General features: G+C 37.8%; 2 protein-coding genes across 2 annotated transcripts in view; both read left to right on the forward strand.

Annotated features, from left to right (window-relative positions):
* Window positions 1-6,673, forward strand: part of arhgap25 (Rho GTPase activating protein 25) — a 28,279-nt gene extending 21,606 nt beyond the window's left edge. Inside the window, exons 9-11 of the mRNA XM_030143019.1 lie at window positions 588-742; window positions 4,064-4,596; window positions 6,037-6,673. Coding sequence (XP_029998879.1) covers window positions 588-742; window positions 4,064-4,596; window positions 6,037-6,238 — 890 coding nt within the window. The 3' untranslated portion in view covers window positions 6,239-6,673. The remainder of the gene's footprint in view (window positions 1-587; window positions 743-4,063; window positions 4,597-6,036) is intronic.
* A 6,106-nt stretch (window positions 6,674-12,779) lies between these two features.
* bmp10 (bone morphogenetic protein 10) lies at window positions 12,780-17,282 on the forward strand. The gene is made up of 3 exons (XM_030143048.1): window positions 12,780-12,912; window positions 13,151-13,593; window positions 14,242-17,282. The coding sequence occupies exons 1-3, from the start codon at window positions 12,836-12,838 to the stop codon at window positions 15,312-15,314; spliced, it is 1,593 nt and encodes a 530-aa protein (XP_029998908.1). The 5' UTR covers window positions 12,780-12,835; the 3' UTR covers window positions 15,315-17,282.
* The last annotated feature ends 1,292 nt before the right edge of the window (window positions 17,283-18,574 follow it).

Here is an 18,574-nt window from a genome sequence, read left to right on the forward strand (position 1 = left end):
TTTTACCTTTCTGGGTTGCTATACTCCTTTCATTTTAGTTTCTTCTGTATCATTATGGATTTTATTATTAAAAGTCTAACACTCACTGTTGTTTTGAAACACCTCCAGTATTTCTTTTGGCTGTGAAAATATGTGGGTGTATTTAGTTTAGGGCCAAAACATGTTAATTGCAAAATATTTTCCTTTAGTTCCTCTGTGAGTCCAAACAATGTGTGATTACTAATTTTATTAAGCAATGATGTGGTAATACTACAACATACTACATCCTTCTCTTTTCTTGACACCATTTCGGGTACAATAAAACACAACTTTACAGATGAAGAGCAGAACTGTACATTGTTAAAGTGGTTGGGTTGTTATTTGGTAGGAGGGGGGCAGATATCTCTTTTTAAACCTGCAGTTTTGGTTAATATCTTCATTCTGACAAACAGAACATCACACATTCCCTGTATGTCAGCTTGGATAACCGTAACGCCTACTTGAATTTTTCATTTATGTCTTGACAGTTTAATGATGCTTCGATAGTGCTTAAGTGAAGTGCACAATTCTACATTAAAATGCCCTCATATCTCTGTTTTTCGCTGCAGCGACTCCTCAGATCCAGAAAATGATGACGGTGATGATCAGACAACATGAGAAACTGTTTCCTGTTTCCAAAGACGTGATTCCTTCCCCTCCTTCAAACAAGTCTGAAAGTCAGAAGAACGCTCCTCGAAGCTTTGTAGGCTGGGAGTCTGCAGAGGTACAAGACCCTAAAGAGATCATTCTAACAGTGTTGGGTAAACTACTGAGGAAAATCTGAACTGCAGTAAATCTCCTTGCACTTGTAAAAATCCTCAAGTTAGTGAATCAAGATGTAGCAAAACATGACAGTTGATTTAAAGGGTCATATTTTGCTAAACCCACTTTTATTAGTTTTTGGTACATTTATTTGTGTATTTGGACCTTAATAGTTCATAAAGTTTGAATTTGAACCCTCCAGGTGCTGCAAAGCTATATTTATATTCATTTTGGCAAAAATCTAGTGGATTTCTACAACCTGTTTTAATTCCTGCCTAATTTGTTACATCTATAACTAGTTACATCATGAAATTTACACATATAAGGTCAAGACTTCAGATGAACATTTCTCCGAGTACGACATAATTGTTTGTCAGCAGCAGCAGTTGTAGTCCATACTGAAAATATGTCCAAACCGATTACCGATAAATGTTCAGTTGTTGGTTGAATGGGACAGAGCAGCACAGCCATGAATTATGAGAGCCTTAATCCACATTTTTTTCCTGAGTGTTTTTATTTGTCTAGACACTAAAAAAAAACTATGCGATTGAACATTTTTCTCTGAACCTTTTTTGCAAGATGCAAAAATCTCCACTCAGCTGGACACCAGGCCTTTAATTTTTGAAACAAAGAAACATGCATTTACAGATATACTAAAATCTATGGCATAAAAACATTTTTAATGCTGTTAATCTGATGTTTTCTCACATTTGAACATACTCTAATACCAGTTATTACTCACGTCATGGAGATAATATCCACGGAAAAAAAAAACCTTTTGTTTTAAAAAAAACAAAACAAAAACAAATGTTAATTATAGTCTAATAACAAAAACAAGCCATTGATTTCCACTGGAGTGACCACTATGCATGAAAGGGTTAAAGGGCCAGTGCTCAAAACCACCTTTCTGGTGTCATTACTCAGAAATAGGGTTGAAGATGGACCTGTGGAGTTGAATTAATGAAGAATTCAGACCCAAGCATAGCTTTTACAGTTTATGTAGACCACAGGGAAATGTTTGAAAATGCTTAATTCCATTTAAAAAAGCAAAATATCACTCCTTTAAATGTAGAATTTCAGGTTTAGTCACAAGATAAATAGAGAAGGAGAAAAGGAAAATGAATAATAATAAAATATTAATGATGTATTTTATTTATGGGCGCCTGTCAAGGATGTGTTATTACTATTTATTATTATTACTACACTGTTATTTGTTGCTATTTGTTGTTTTTACCAGTACTTCTCATTGTGCAATTGCCTGTTTTTTTTCCCTATACTGTTTTTAATAGTTTTTATAGAAATTTTATAGCTATTTTCTTGTAATATTTCTGTACAGTCAGCGTTTTGCTGCTATTGGAACCTCAATTTTCTGAGGGCTCTGCCCAAGGGATCAGTAAAGTTCTATCTAATCTAATCTAATCTAATCTAATCTAATCTAATCTAATCTAATCTAATCTAATCTAATCTAATCTAATCTAATCTAAGACAATAAATATACTAATGTAGAGACTGGGAAAGCAGAGTGAAATTAGGCCTGAAAAACCAGTTAGAAAAAGTGGTTTTAAAGGTAGGAGGAGAGAAGCACTGATAAATAAAAGAACAAGATGTTTACTTTTGTTTTTAAGGTCCAACAGTTGTGGTTTATTGTTTCCGTTGTTACCAAATTACTGACAGGTTGATTTTTTTTTTTTTTTTGCTTGACTGCTTACATAACTGGAACCATTATGTAAATATGAAGGTTTTATCTTCTACTGTATCTACCAGTGAACTACTGCGGTGAAACTTCTCACCATCAGAGCACATTAAACCCAAATAATATCATGTAACATATGAAACAACAGGGAAAGATGATGAATGAACAATACTAAAAATAATAAAAAGCCAGATTTAATTTAAAGTGGCTATAGGTAGTGTTTCTACATTCAAATGTTAAAAAATTACCTAAAATTATCAATAGATTAGTTAGAGTAAAGAGCTCTGAAGTTCTGCCAAAGATGCCAGAGTATTGGATTGTATTGATCTGAACTGAATTTATTTACACCAATGGGCCATAGAGTTTATGTGACCACTAGAGGGAGTAGTGAGTCACTCTGCCATTCTCAGAGTGTCTGGAAATGTCAGAAAATGATCAGATGGGATGAGAACTGCAAAGAAACAAATTTTAGAGTCACAGAAAGTGAAAAAGTGATAAAAGTTATAAGCAGTATTGTTGTTTTCTCCACTGGACAGAGCTGTAGATGAACAGAGTGGAGGTTTGATTCTGAAATTGCAGCATTTCTGAGTTTGATTATGAGACTTATGAAGGCATAAAGTTATTATGATATTATTATTTTTGCTAAGTTGCTGTTTGTTGATCTGCGGCTTAGGCTAAACTGTGACAGTTCTGACCTTGTTTGTTCGATTCCAAACAGATCTATTGTTCAGCTACTGACAACACAAAGTGAACAAAAAACAGAGGTGATCTGTAGTTTTACTGTGGCTGTTTTATGTCTAAAAACGGAACTATAATGTCAACTATCAGCTGTCTGAGATTATTAGACAGTGTTATTTTGACCGATTGCCAACATAAGCATCTATTAGTTTTAGATTGAAAACGAAAACTTGATGATGCCATAAGACAGATGTGTGTAAACAATGAGCTTTACACTTTATTCAGTGAGTGATACAGTCTGTAGATCCATAGTGTACATACATAGGGTTTGGAATATCAGTACTACATAGCCATCATACTAATCAGTGACATCTTTTAAATCACTTCTTCAAACATATTTTTATAGACTTGCTTTTATGTGATGTCTGTCCCTTTTTAATTTTTAATTTTAATTTTTTAAATTTGATTTTTATCCTGTTTGATTATTAATTTATATTCTCATACATGGTGTTGTTTTATCTCATTTCTTCATTTTTTACATTGATTTGACAGCATCATGTTACGTTATCCCTGCCCTCTTTACTCTGATTCACGTAATTTATTCGAAGTGCCATATTTTTTGCATTTGTTATACACATCTCTCTTATTGTGTTGCTTCTGTTTTAGTGTTTTTACTTGCTTCCTGTATCCTGCTGTTGTGTGTGTCAAAGCACTTTCTAAACTTTGTTTTTAAAGGTGCTATAAAGCTATTATTATTATTATTATTATTATTATTAGTAGTAGTAGTAGTAGTAGTAGTAGTAGTATTAGTATTATTATTATTATTACTAGAGGTAGAAAATCCTTTTTATTCCAGCCGATACTGAATTACTCCCAGTATTTGTAATTGATCTTCACTGATCTGTGTTGCAGATGGGAGATGCGTCTCTGTCTGAGTCACCAGAAGAAGAGGAGGACAATGACAGTCCAGGTCCACACAGAGGCGACAACAATTCCCCAGATACCCCTCAGGAGCTTCCCTCACCTTCTGCAGATGACTTTCTTGGGAGCCCTCGCAAACGTACCCAGACCCTCCCCGTCTTCAACTGCCCCCTCACCGGGATGGCAGCCAAAACCGACGCCCTGAACAGGTGGAGTCGCTTACAAGAAAGCATAGAAGAAAAGACTGGGACACTGTCGGAGGACATTTTTAAGATCCTGGATCTCAGGAGTTCGGGCTCGTTTTTTGGAGGTTCTCAGGTTAGCAAGAAAGAGGTGGAGAATAGGTCAACAGCCAGAAGGGGAAGTGACACCACAGGGTCTGCTACTGCTGCTACCGTAAAACCGGAAAGTGACACCAGGCATGTCCTGACACATCAGAAAAATGTACAAACCCTGACGGTGAGCACAGAGGAGGTCAGCAGTGGATCAGAGCAGAAGACAGAGAGTCAACAGCTTCAACAGAGGTCAGTCCAAGTAACCACTACCTCCATACACTGAGTTATACCTTCATCAGTGGTGGAATATGTGTACTTTTACTCTAATACTGTGCAAACTGAGACAATCATGTCTTTTTCCCTTTAATACAGTTCTTCCCTTTAATGCAACTTTATACTTCCACCCCACTACATCTCAAAGGCAAATGTTGTACTTTTTCCTCCACTATATTTGTTTTTTCATATATTTTTACTTTTCAGTTTACAGTTTTCCATCCCTTCCTGTCCAGTGAAAAACATTTCTTTAAATTTGTTGATTTTGAGTGTTTCTGATAGAACTGTTGCTTTATGTGTTGAGAATATTCTCCTACCTTTTCCGCTAATTTAACTCTTTCCAAATTCTCTGGCTTTTCTGGAAAATCCCCTGTCATAAAGCTGAAAACAGCCCTGTTGACTTATTCAGTAGCCCCTTTTACACAACACTTCTGTTACAGGAATATTTCACCTTCATTCCGGAACAATGTCTGTGTAAACGAAATGGTGGATCATTTGGTCCCACCTCTGTCACAGCTCTGTAACGCCTCTGGAGGTAGTAACAGAGCTAAAGGTGGAATCAGGATTTTGGAATGCTATGTAAAAGGAACACCTCTCCAATCAAGGTGTTGTTTTGATGAGGTATTGCGTGTGCGACCCCCACGCTGGGGGGGATTTAAAAATGAGCACAGGCCATTTACAGTAAACAAACATATCAATACGACCAGAAAGATGTCAAACTGGGGAGACACCGAGATCCGTGAGCTGTTGTCACTTTGGGTGAAGGACTCTATCCATGCTAACATTTGTGGAATGTTGAAAGACGGGACAACTCTAGAGAGGTTAGCAACAATGCTCAGGGTATTTCCAATGTGCAAGTTATCCGTTACACTATATGCTGCGTCACCGTCCCTTTGATTCCAGAACACAGGTCCGCTGTATAAAAGTCCAGCCTGTCTCACTTCTGTTACTCCTTTGACTTGACTGTGGAAATCAGTCAAAGGAGGAAAAGAGGAGGGATCTCTGTGTAAAAGTGGCTACAGTCCACAGTACAACTATACTACAAACATGTGATGATCTTGTGGAATATGATGCATTGCTGTGGATTAAACTTCTGCCAGTGTATAAATTAGACAAAATGAGGTCGACCTTAAACATGTTCAGCAGTAAAATAAATCCAAAAACATCATATATGATAGTATTACACTGACAGGAACCATTTTACTGCCCAATGAACACTTTTTCATACTTCATGTACATTTTGCATACTTCGGGTGTGGGTGTTTTGTACTTTTATTAAAGATCTGAATATCTCTTCCATTTGGCCAAAATATTCAGCCCTCAAAATGTTCTTATTTTTCAAGGTCTTCAACTGTTCCAAAAGTTATTCCTGAGCTCCTGCTGACCTACTGACCTCTGATCGTTCTTTGTTCACAGTTTGCAGCAGGAGAACAAGGAGCTGAAGGCCACAGTAGCTGAACTCCAGTCGGCTTTGGAGGCAGAGCGCCGCCGTGTGGCCGCTCTGGAGATCTGCCTGAGAAATGCAGAGCGCAGCCAAGAAGAGGCCCTGAGAAGAAACCATGAGCTGCAAAGGGACATTCAGCAGTTCCTCACCAAAGGATCACTGGCTCCCACCTAAGAGTCAATGACAGGCTTAGCTTGACCTCAACAGAGATGAATCCACTGTAGCAGTAATAAAACTGTCACTGGAGCTTTCATGTCCGAAAGAGACGTTCATGGCTCATCTGTTTGTGCCAGATTCCACAGTCTAATACAGAGAGATAATAACAGCCTTTTATGTCACTATTCAGTTCAAAGACTAAAACACAGCTCAGTTTTTTGTCTATCTACAGAAGGAAACATTTCTCTATGAACTGCTTTTGTCTGGAAGTTACAGGACACGAATGGTTGCCACATGGGTCAAAATGATGTGGTCATTTTGCAACTCAGAAGCCTAATGTTAGATATGGACTTTATAATGTGATGCAAATATTTCCCCGACTGTGTTAGGCTATATTGCATAATTGTTCAGTGATGTTATTTCAGTAGTAAATAAATAAAATATTTAAGTGTTTTTGTCGATGGAAATGCCACTTATTTCTGTATGGACGTAAATTAAATACACAGGCTTGAATGAAATGCAACAAATATGCAGAATAATAAAGACTGCTGGCACAGTTAAACTGATATATCAGGCTTTTATTTGACAGACAGATCTTGCAGCTTTATGACTATAATAGTATTTGTACAAACTCTTAGCCAGCGACCAAAAGCATCCACTGATCTAAAAGTTTTCACAACTTTGGACCTGCTAATCCAATCAATACATAAAAATAATTAAGATAAAATGCAGTTACTCAGCTTTTCAGTAGCATCACATGTCTTATTTGGATGTTCAGAAGTTCTGTAGTAAACATAGAAACACCATCATTTTCTGCAACACTGATTCACCAATAAAACCCATCAATGATGCTGATCATAGACGCTTGTATTCATGTTAAGTAACTGGTATATTTGCTGAAAAACTCACTTTTTCTTCAGTTTTCTCTGTTTTGATATATTAACATTTGATTTTACTTTGAGCTATTATGATAATCTAACTGACCAGTCAATCAAATATTGGAAAATTACAGATTATTACTAAAAATGCAACATGCAGAGAATAATATTATGAAAATGCTGATAAATCACTTGGGTAATAAGAAGTCAGCACAAAAGTAGTTCTCTGTCTTTAAGGGCTAAAGTATGTGAAAATACTAATGTGCTTTTAATAAACACTCCATCATCATAGCTTAACATATAAAGACCCAGTGCTACATATGTGGCAGTTCCCAAATAATTTTTTGTCTCTATTTAACCTTTACTTAAGTGATTTATCATCATTCATTATAATATTATCCTCTGTATTTTGCATTTTTCATTGTAAATAATCTATTTTCCTATATTTCATTTCCTTTACTTAGTTCAGATCAGTGTTTTTCAACCTGGGGGTCGGGACCCCACATGGGGTCGCCTGGAATTCAAATGGGGTCGCCTGAAATTTCTAGTAATTGATAAAAGATAAAAAAAAAACAAAACAAACAAAAAAAAAGCAACGTATTAATAAAATCTATATGATGAGTTTACAGAGACAATCCCAATACATAAAAGACATGACAAACTGTGAAGCTGAAACTGAAGCACTGTGGTTCTGTTTATCTTTCAAATGTTCATTGTGGTCAGTTTCAGATGCTGCAGCTCTTTCATAATTCATAGTTTGAGTTCTTGTTTGTTCAGTATGAATTGTCAGTCTTGTAAATCCAAGCTGGACTGACTGTACATATCCTGACCAGGAAAAATAAAATTCTCACTTTGTGCAGTAATCTACACCTGGATTTTCTGCCTCCATCCATAATAATATACATTTTACAGCCTAACTGTCATCTAAAATTAACATTCATTTGCAACATAGTTTAGCAAACTATTACATGATCAAAAACAAATACATTTTAGCAAAAAAATTTCTCCGTTTTGAATGTCTGGGATCACCAGAAATTTGTGATGTTAAAAAGGGCTCACGAGCCAAAAAACATTGGGAACCACTGGTTTAGATGCTCATCAAAACTCAAAGTGTATGATATCAAAACAGAGAAAACTGCTGAAAAACTATTTTTTCTTCAAATATGTCACTAATTGAACATAAAACAACTGTATCCATCCACTGATCCAACTACATGGGTTTTACCGGTGAATCAATATTATAGAAGATGACAGTGTTTCCATGTTCACAACGAAGCCTCTGAACGTCCAAATGAGTCATATCTGATGACCATGAAAAGACGACAAACTGCATTTTACGCAACATCATTTACATGGATTGATAGGATTAATGGATCAACAGGTATTAAACAGTTTAGATCAGTAGATGGTTTGTTCACCAGTAGATGCTTGGGTTTTTATGGGTTAATATGTTATTGTAGACATGAAATAAACTAATAGATAAGGCAAGGTTTTTCCATATGAGTGAGAAATGCAGAATTTTGGGCTGTACATTTTTTCTGTTTATGTTGATACAAATACTTTTTTTTATGCTTTTTTTATGCTTTCCATCCTTAGGGTTAAACCACATTCCTATGTCAATGTCATTCCAAACAGACTAATTTCAGCCACAGCAGGCAATGTTTTCTGGAAAAACCTCACAAGATTAACAACTGAATTGAAAAACATAACTGAATTCTTCCTCTGGGATAAATAAAGTTGATCTCGAGCTGTATCTGCACATGTATTGTGCAATGGAGCTAAAGTTACAGAAGTTGTTGCATAAAAAGGTTGAGTTGAAGGCAGAGTTAGCACTGTGGCCACTTGAATAGACGGTAATACAACTAAAAATATTATTGTCCGATGTCAATCATTTGTCAAAGTGGCCTCAAGGAATATGATCATGCTGTTTAACTGCCATCAAGTGGCAATAAATCAATGAAAACTGTTTAGATAACAATCGTTTTAACCTAAACCTCTTAGCCTTAGTTGACATTTAAATCCTAAACATTTTGTGGTGGTGGTTCATCTGTTGGAACTGTGTTGGGTTCAACGTCTTTTTGAAAATCATAACAGATTTTGTTTAAACAGATGAAAATCATAAAATCTTGACATCGAGTACCAACACAATGTGCTTTGTGTTTGAAGGTTCACTCCAAAAATAGCAATACTATCCTGTTGAATCCACAGTGGACCAACCAACAGTCTGTAATAGAGACCATATGGAGGGAACACACTGTGCAAATGTGTTTGTGTGCAAAAGGACATTTCCATTACCAAACCTTCTTACGGTCATCAGGAAGATGTGATAGTCTGTTGTGGCAGCGGTTCAACACAGTGACAGATAACAGCATGTCTGTCAACTGTCAGCCTGGCAGATGAATGGCAGCGGCAGGAAAAGCTCATTCCTTCCCATCTCTGTGACGCACCACAACCAGGAGTGTATCTCCAGGTCACATAAAGAAGCTCAGGAATGAGGGACAGTTGTGTAGTGGAATGTGTGTTCAGGTGACTAATACAGTGACTAATTATTTCAGTCTGGATAAAGGTCAACGCGAGAAACTGGACGTCAGGTTTTGAGTTTCCCCCATGTGCGACAGATTTGGTTCCGTTTGAAGGATCCTCACATTCATTCATTCTGCCACTGTCCAACATAGGGCGGTTTTTGGGGTAATACATGTAACCCTTGAGGACCTGGAACTATTTTTCTGGTGACTTACAAATCAATCATTCTCTAAATTTAATCTTTCCTGAATGATTTATCACCTTTCAGGATAATATCATTGTCTGCCTTTTTTTTTGGTGAAAATCAGGTATTTTCCTATATTTAATTTCCTGATCATGTAGATATTCAGAACAGTTCAGAATGAATTCAAAGGTTATTTTATCAAAACAGGGAAGAAAAGAGAGAAAAGGTGATCCTCCTGAGACCCAGGAGAATACAAATTTCAGGTTTTTTATTAAAAAATTGTCTAGGCCACAGGTGTCAAACATGCCAAATCTGGCCCGCCAAAGGGTCCAATCCGGCCCCTGGGATGAATTTGTGAAATGCAAAAATTACACTAAGATATTAACAATCATTTTAGTTCAGGTTCCGCATTCAGACCAATTCAATCTAAAGTGGGTCAGACCAGTAAAATACTATCATAATAACATATAAATAACGACAACTCCAAATTTTTCTCTTTCTAAATGTAAATATTTTCATGTATTTACACTAAAACAAAGTATAATTTTGCAAAAAATGCGAATAACCTGAAATGTCTTAAGAGAAATAAATACAATTTTAACAATATTCTGCCTGTTACTCAATGTTTTGTGCATTTATAGATCCACTGTGATCTGTAAGTTATAATATACATGTGTAAATGATAAACTGAGACAGAATATTGTTAAAATTACACTTATTTTTTCAGATTGTTCATGTTATTCACATCTTTTGAAAGGATAGTTTGTAGATGTAAACCTGTTCATAATGTAAAGCAACTTTTTTTGCTCTAAAACATAGAGAAAAGTTTGGAGTTGACATTATTTATATATTATTATGTTATTATTTTACTGGTCCGGCCCATTTCAGATCAAATTTAGCTTAATCTGGCCCCTGAACTAAAATGAGTTTGACTCCCCTGGTCTAGACTGAAAACAGCACGAAATTGACAGATACATTTTAATTTTTTTCTCTGCATGTTCTTTGCAATGGCTTTTTTTTTTTTAAGATAAAGATGTGGAACTCTTGTGCGTAAACATGGACAAAAACCATAGCTGGATCTTAGGAGGTTAATGAACATAAAAAGAACACATCTGCTGCCATTGATCAAAATACATGGGTTTTATTGATGAATCAATGTTGCAAAAAATGATGGTGTTTCTATATTCACTACAGAGCTTCTGAACGTCCAAGTAAGATGTGATACTGCTGAAAGCGGAGAAACAGTATTTTATCTGAATTATCAAAATGTATTGATCGGATTAGTGGTTGGCTGTTTGGGTCTTTAAGGGTTAACTGTAAACCGTTTTCTAAACAGTCTAGAACTGACATACAACCAGATTGTCATTTGGCAACTTTTTTTCTCTGTAATAGGACAAAGGCCTTTCCATCCCATGAAGCTGGTATGGATGCAGCTAAAAAATTAATATAACTAAGATGGAAGAGCTCAGTATCTCCATGTTTTAAGAGGTGGCTTCATGAGGTGCTTTCTGGAACAGGTTCATCATAACAAATAGAACTCAAAAACCCATTTTCAATAGACGTGAGACATTAAGAAGACTCTATAACTGCAATTTAGGAGTGTGTTGCTCATTTCATCAAATATTCTGAGTCCAGTGATAGGATGGTTACCTTTTAAATGTACTTGTTTATAGATTACTTATTATCCTGTGAAATATTTTAAACATAACTACTTTAATTATTTCATTAATGTACTTTAATGTAGTAATTCAATCCCTTTTTAGTTATTTTCTAACAAACAGGAAAACTTTAAAGCTTAAAGGTTACATACACATACTTTTAGCCATGCAGTGTGCATCCCACAACACTGATTACTGCCAATAATTTGCAAAAGTTGTTCAGCTTTACTTGAATAATTAAAAAAAAAAAAAAAGGAAAAAACAAAGAATGTTTAATTTTGAAGCACAACCATAAACAAAGCCCATATGTGCAGCACATAGCCAACAAAGCAAAGGGAAAAAAATAACCAGAAAATGAAAATAGGAGTGGTTACTAGTCCAAAAAGAAAGTGTGATATTTACAAAAAATGCTGAACACAAAAGGGTCATATAGAAATTTATAATAAATACAAATCTTTGCATGTTTTCTAAAAATGAAATGTTAACACAAGAAAACTATTTGAACCCTCACTCCTTATATTTTTCTGCAGTCAGTGGTGTTGAAATCATCCAGATGTTAGCACTTGGGAGGCACAAACATTTTTAGTATTATACATTGTGCCTCATTAACTGTGTGAATTATAATTTAATTTATGTAGTAACTTGGTTACATAATACTGTTACATGTAAATATTTTCTCTCCAGCGCTGTATATAACCTTTTTTCAGACGTGGTGCTTATCAGGAGAGGAAGTACAGGCAGAACAGGCACAAGTGGGAGGTGATTGTTGTTTAGTTGAGCTAACAAAAGATCTAAATCATTGAGAATTATTCTGTTGGAGTTCTGAGGAGCCTGAAATGTTTTCCAGATTCACTGTGATCTCAATATCTGTCATCCTTGGTCATTAGGCCTCACACCTCATTACATTTCAATTTCTTTTGGACATGTGTTGTCTAATAGATATATCTTGTTACATTCAATGATATCAACTGAGCTGTAGAAAATTTTTTCAAAAAATAAATGGTCATTGGAGCTGAGACAGCGGCTTGCAGAACTCCACCATTTACAAAACAAATAAACAAATGAAGAATATCAACTCTGGAGCACCCACCCAAACAAAATAGCACTTCCACAAGGAAGAAGGCTACAGGACGGTGTTTACAAAATCCTCATTAAGGAAGTTGTGAGATAACACACGCTCATGTGCATCACACAAAGTGGAAGGCATGCACGCACACACACACACACACACACACACACACACACTAGAAAAGAGACCATAAGCACTGAGCAATGCAGAGCCCACCATATCATAGATAAGAGACAGAAAGAAAGAGCTGGGAAGAGCGAGCAGAGCACAGAGAGAGACTGACGAGCAGAGGACACAACAGAGATGAGTCGCATGGACAAAGCCAAAGCTCGGCCACCCTGTCACCGGAACTGCAGCCCCGTCACAAAGGACATCAAAAGGTGTGCATGAGAATAAATGCTAGAAGAGAGTGCTTTATCTCCTCCACAAGACAAACACAACTCTAGGAATACACACTGCTGCAGGGAGGCTCAGTGCAGGGGTCAACACTGCTGACCTGCTATCAGCAGGGAACTAGAACTTTCCAAGGGTTTAGTTCAACTGAATGCAACAGAAATTACATTTTTGTTTAAAGAATTTCAGAGATCATAATTTTTTCTTCCATTGTCAACCCTAAAGGGCATTAACTCAAGTGCAGAAGATTGTTTTTCTCATGGCGAGCATTTGGGTCTCTCAACCGGGAACCATCTGCAACTCCAAGACTTGGCTCTTGCTGGTTTTTATCCCACTACTCCAGGGGCCTCTGTGTGTAGAGAGTAGCCCCATCTCCAACACCCATCAGAGGTATCGGCCCGCTCCAGGGCTGGGAGACGGGCATGGGGGGGTGGTGGACCCTTCAATGCTGGAGCAGGACAGCAACATGGACATGCAAAGCCTCCTGGAGAGCCTCAAGGAACAGTTTCTGCGGACATTCAACCTGTCTGGCATGGGTCCTCCTCCTCTGCCTGATGGGAGCACCAGAGAGGAGCCGCCTGAGTACATGGTGGAGCTCTACAACCGGTTTGCTAACGACCGCACCGCTATGCCCACCGCCAACATCATCCGCAGCTTCAAAAATGAAGGTACAGCTCCATATTATGAGAAAGAATGGTCTTCATTAGCTGTGGTCATGTACACTGATGAACATGAATATTATATTGATGAATATGAATATTATATTGATGAATATGAATATTATGTGTGAATTAGTAACTTCTCTCAGTCATGAGAGCTGAAAATATTTTATTGTTTAATGTTCAATCTGATCATTACTAGTACAATTAGAGACATTAATCTTATTTCAAGAAAATGTTGATTAAAACCAAGCCCTAACCATGGCCAGAATTAACTGTTACTGTATCTGCTTGCGTGATCTCATTTAAAAGCTGTTTAATATGAAATAAATCAACTTACAGACAAATGAGATGGTAGTTAAACCATCTGTTTATCATTTTAGGTGCATGTGTGTCACTAGTGGCAGACGTATTGTGTAACAGTTTTTGTTGCTCTTTGGTGGTTAAGGTGTGGACTAACAGACAACTCATTAAAAAATACAAACAGGAAAAAAGCCACAGCTTCTCAGCCCATCCTATATGACAAAATGCACTGAATAACAATGTTTTGTTGGCTGGATGGTTGGCAAAAATAATCTGAATGATGTTGCAAAAACTGTATGGAGTAAATAGGTTAACATATGAGGTTTAACTCTGAACATTGTGTTTCTCCTGCAGATTCTTCTCCCAGTGTCGTAGGAGCTGGAGGAGTGAGACGCCACCTACTCCTCTTCAACGTGTCCATCCCCCACCATGAACGCGTCACTGCAGCGGAGCTCCGCCTCTATACCCTTGTGCAGACTGACCGACACCTTTATGCAGGGGTCGACCGCAAGGTTACAATCTACGAACTGGAATCACACGATGGGGATGACAACATGACCGATGAGAACCCCATGAGAGGAGACACATTCAGAGAGGAGACCGAGAGGATAGAGCTGGTGGAGCTGGCTTCACGTCAGGTCTACGGCACTGATAACGGCTGGGAGGCCTTTGACCTCACTGCTGCCGTTCAGCGCTGGCGTAAATCAGACCATGGCACAACTCATCAGCTGGAGGTGCACATTGCCAGCGTAGCCAGTGAGGATCCTACTCAAAATGTGGCACAAGAGCATGAAGACAACAATCCAACTGAGGGGGACATGAAGATCGACATCAGCCCTGAGGAAAAGCACAAACCTCTGCTGATTGTTTTCTCCGATGACCAAAGTAGTGATCACCGGGATGACAAGCGTGAACTAAACGAGATGATAGACCACGAAACGTCTAACATGGTCCTGCAAAATGACTTGACAGGCCTAAATGGGCTATGGGGCGACATGGACAAGGACAAGGATGAGGAAGAAGCTGAGCCAGATGAAGAAGACCTCATCCAAATGCGATCCAATTTGATCTACGACACAGCGTCCCGCATCCGTCGCAACGCCAAAGGAAACCACTGCAAGAAACAGTCTCTGTATGTGGAGTTCAAGGATATCGGTTGGGACAGTTGGATCCTGGCACCGACTGGTTACGATGCATTTGAGTGCACAGGTATTTGCTCCTTTCCGCTGACGAAGCATGTCACGCCGACAAAACACGCCATCGTCCAGACTCTGATCAACATAAACAGTCCGCAGAAGGCGGCGCGAGCATGTTGCGTGCCCACCAAGCTGGACCCCATCTCCCTTCTGTACCTGGACGACACGGGCGTGGTCACCTACAAGTACAAGTTTGAAGGCATGGTGGTGGCTGAGTGCGGCTGCAGATAGTCCACGCTTTCAGAAACTTAAACTCTCAGTAAAGTCTTACAATCAGTGGAAAGACAAAACAATAAGCTGAAAAAGGAGGTAAGCTAAGAGTCTTCCACAACGAGAGGAAGGACAATTTGTGGAGTCTCTCAGTGAGATTGGACATGTATATTTGCTATTTATAATTCTCTGTGTGCTCCAAATGAATGAGTGTGGACAAATCTATATTTTTATACCATGTGACAGAAGCAAGTCCTGTATCTTAAAGCTTCATTTTGGGCATCACTGGACATAAATTCTGAAATAACCTGTCAACATATTGTAATTCAAGAGGTTTGAGAGGATATGAGACACCTGCACCTCGTTTCTACATCATTTTGACATTGATAAAGATTTTGGGCCATCACAAGTCCTTTTAGGGAGTCATGATTGACAGCTCGAATGATCATTATTGCATAGATCAGTGTTTTTTGCAGAAGAAACATGGTTGCTCCCTTTCTTGTGAAACACCATGCCATCTTTATATTCCTCCCATAATTTAAGTAGGCAGGAGAGAGTTGGAGGACGGATATCTGCCTGCTGTAGCTTTAAGGTGTTCAAGAACATTAAATTAGTTTTGGCAGTAGAGATGTGCAACAGATCTACAATAAACATGTTGCTAATAGTGCTGTCGAGGTGTGTTGCCAGTGGGACTTACAAGGGACAAGATTTCCCAAAGACCCTAATGTGTGCAGCCTGGTGGGAACTAGCGGGCCAGTTGTCCCCCTCCTTCTACTTCCCCCTGACATCTATCTTCCTCTCTACTTATCTCTGGCCTCCCTACACGATGCAAACACTAATCAGCACTTCATGTGCCCTGGCGCAGTGAAATGACCTCCCTAAGGCAACCTGACAAGACATGAACTCTCCAGGCCTACCTCCTGCCTCCTGCAGCCTCCAGATACGTAGGCCCAGTGCAGTGCAAGGGTCTGAGAGGTAGGGTTATCTGTTCCAACCCTGTTTCCCACTTCACATGCCTCTTTTCCACCCCCCGAGCTACAGCGATAGCAAGGTGTCGGGGCTTGAGAAACATGTTTGCCACCGCTCAGGCTCATAGAGCTGGACGCCATTCTGGGCAGCATTTGAGGTGGTGGGACAGGAGAGCTGGACAGGACACAGGGGGTAGGGGTTGTCCACATTCCTAAGCAACAGGCAATCTTAACCAGCTCAACTCCATCATGTGCCCCTGACATGTCTCCAACTCCTTATTTGGGTCATCCATCACTTTTATGATAAAAATGGCCTTTTCGGATGATTGTCGTCCATCTTCAGGCCAAAATTAAGAGTAGGAATGGGGGCGAATTTTCTTTTGTTATATGCCCTTTGATACCTCTGCTGCTTGTGTCAAATAAAAGACTATTTATTGTTTTAATTTATTAATTTTTACAACAGATAACTATATATGTAAATTTTTATGTCATAGTGTAGAGCAGGTTTATTTTCCAGGACAATGCGTATGCAGCGCAGAAATATCTTTGTTGGGAAAAGAAATATAAACATTCTACAGCAATAAAGAAAACTGAAATGTCAAATGAAATGGCTCTAACTATGAATTCATTCAACTATCACTGAACATTACAATTAGTCAGATCTTCCTGGTATGTCAAGTTTATTTCTAGTATTTTAAGAAAGAGCGGTTAACATCAATGATACTACACATTGCTGACATTCAGATCATTCTGACAGTATCAGTCAATGGGTCGTAGTTCATGCATGACACACAAACAAAGAACCATGGGAAACTGAGTGGAAGCGCCGCTAATGAACAAAATGGATGGCCTGCTCTTCACACTGACAGCTAGCAGATCCAAACAGCTGTGATGGAAAACCTGTTTAGTGAGGAGAAAATGTGAACAAATAACAAAGACCGATCTGGTCTCAGTTTGCCCTTGATTCAGTGAATGTTGAATTTAATCCAGATCACAATGACTTGTTATTTCAATGTACAAACGCACACTAAAGTTGTAAATAAAGGAATACAGATCATAATCATGGTCTGAAATGTGCAATACTTTCTGATATTTCATTGTGGTAGCAATGTTCTTTTAATGTGTTGTGAAAGTTGAGATAAATGATTTAGGAGAGATTCATTGGCAATAGAAATGATCTTTATTCATAGAGCACTTTTAAAACAACAAACTGATAAAACACAAAACAATAAAACACAGAAGATAAGAGTATAAAATAATACAAAAGAATAATGAAATAAAAACTCTGCTCTGTATAAAACCAGGATATGCTACATAGAAGATGAAAAACCACACAGAAGATATGATGTACATAATTATACAATGATGACATAGTGACACACAGATGGATACCGTAGTGTGAAACCAGGCTCAGATTAATCCATGTAAGACAGTGGAAGAAAAAAAGATTTATTGTAACCTATAGTATTTCTAGCTTGTTCACCTACAAGTACACTGTTGCCCATAAATTTGGAATAATTATGTTTTCAGACACATTCTTCTTTTTATTCCTCTTTCTACACATCAGTAATCACCTTTAGGTGCAATTTTGATACTCATACAGAGCTTTAGTTACACTTCATCTATCAAAAATAAATCACATTGTCACAATCATTTCATAAGAAGAGATAAAAATATTTATGGGGAACAGTGTACAAATCTGAAGTCATGGGACTACACATAGTCCTACAATAAAATGAAAACCCAAATCTAAGAATAACCAAAAGAGATAAACCAAGAGTTGTCTGGAGCAAAGTATAAAAAAGTAGCATTTAAAAGGTAATATTTAAGATAGCGGTGATAAAAAAAAATAATCTATTATATCTGACCTTAACTTGTGCATTATAAACTGTCATATAAACCTCTGGGGACATTTTTGCACAGGTTAGGGGTTCCTCTGTTTTTTTTGCTACATTCACTCATTACAGCTTCACATTTGCCATACAGCTGTGTAGTGGTATTTCCTTTTGCATAGAGCTACTCTGGGCTTCTGATTAGGAACAGTAGTAGTACAGTAAAGTCATGGGAGTTAATGTCTGTGGGTTATTGCAGGAATATTTGAGAGGCATTAATGAGAGAATGGGTTCTAATTATGCGCATCACTTTAGACTGCAAAACAGTTTATATCCTCCTGAGAGCCAGCGGTGCATTTTTGTTCTTTGTAGGGAACACGAGTTTCACAGCTTTATTAACCTTTAGTCTATCCTAGTCCTTTTTTGCCTGCGGGCAAAAAAAATTATATTAATATTCATCTACTATAAAAATATAATAAAT

The sequence above is a fragment of the Sphaeramia orbicularis genome, chromosome 9, assembly GCF_902148855.1.
Source record: "Sphaeramia orbicularis chromosome 9, fSphaOr1.1, whole genome shotgun sequence".
NCBI classification, from domain to species: Eukaryota; Metazoa; Chordata; class Actinopteri; order Kurtiformes; family Apogonidae; genus Sphaeramia; species Sphaeramia orbicularis.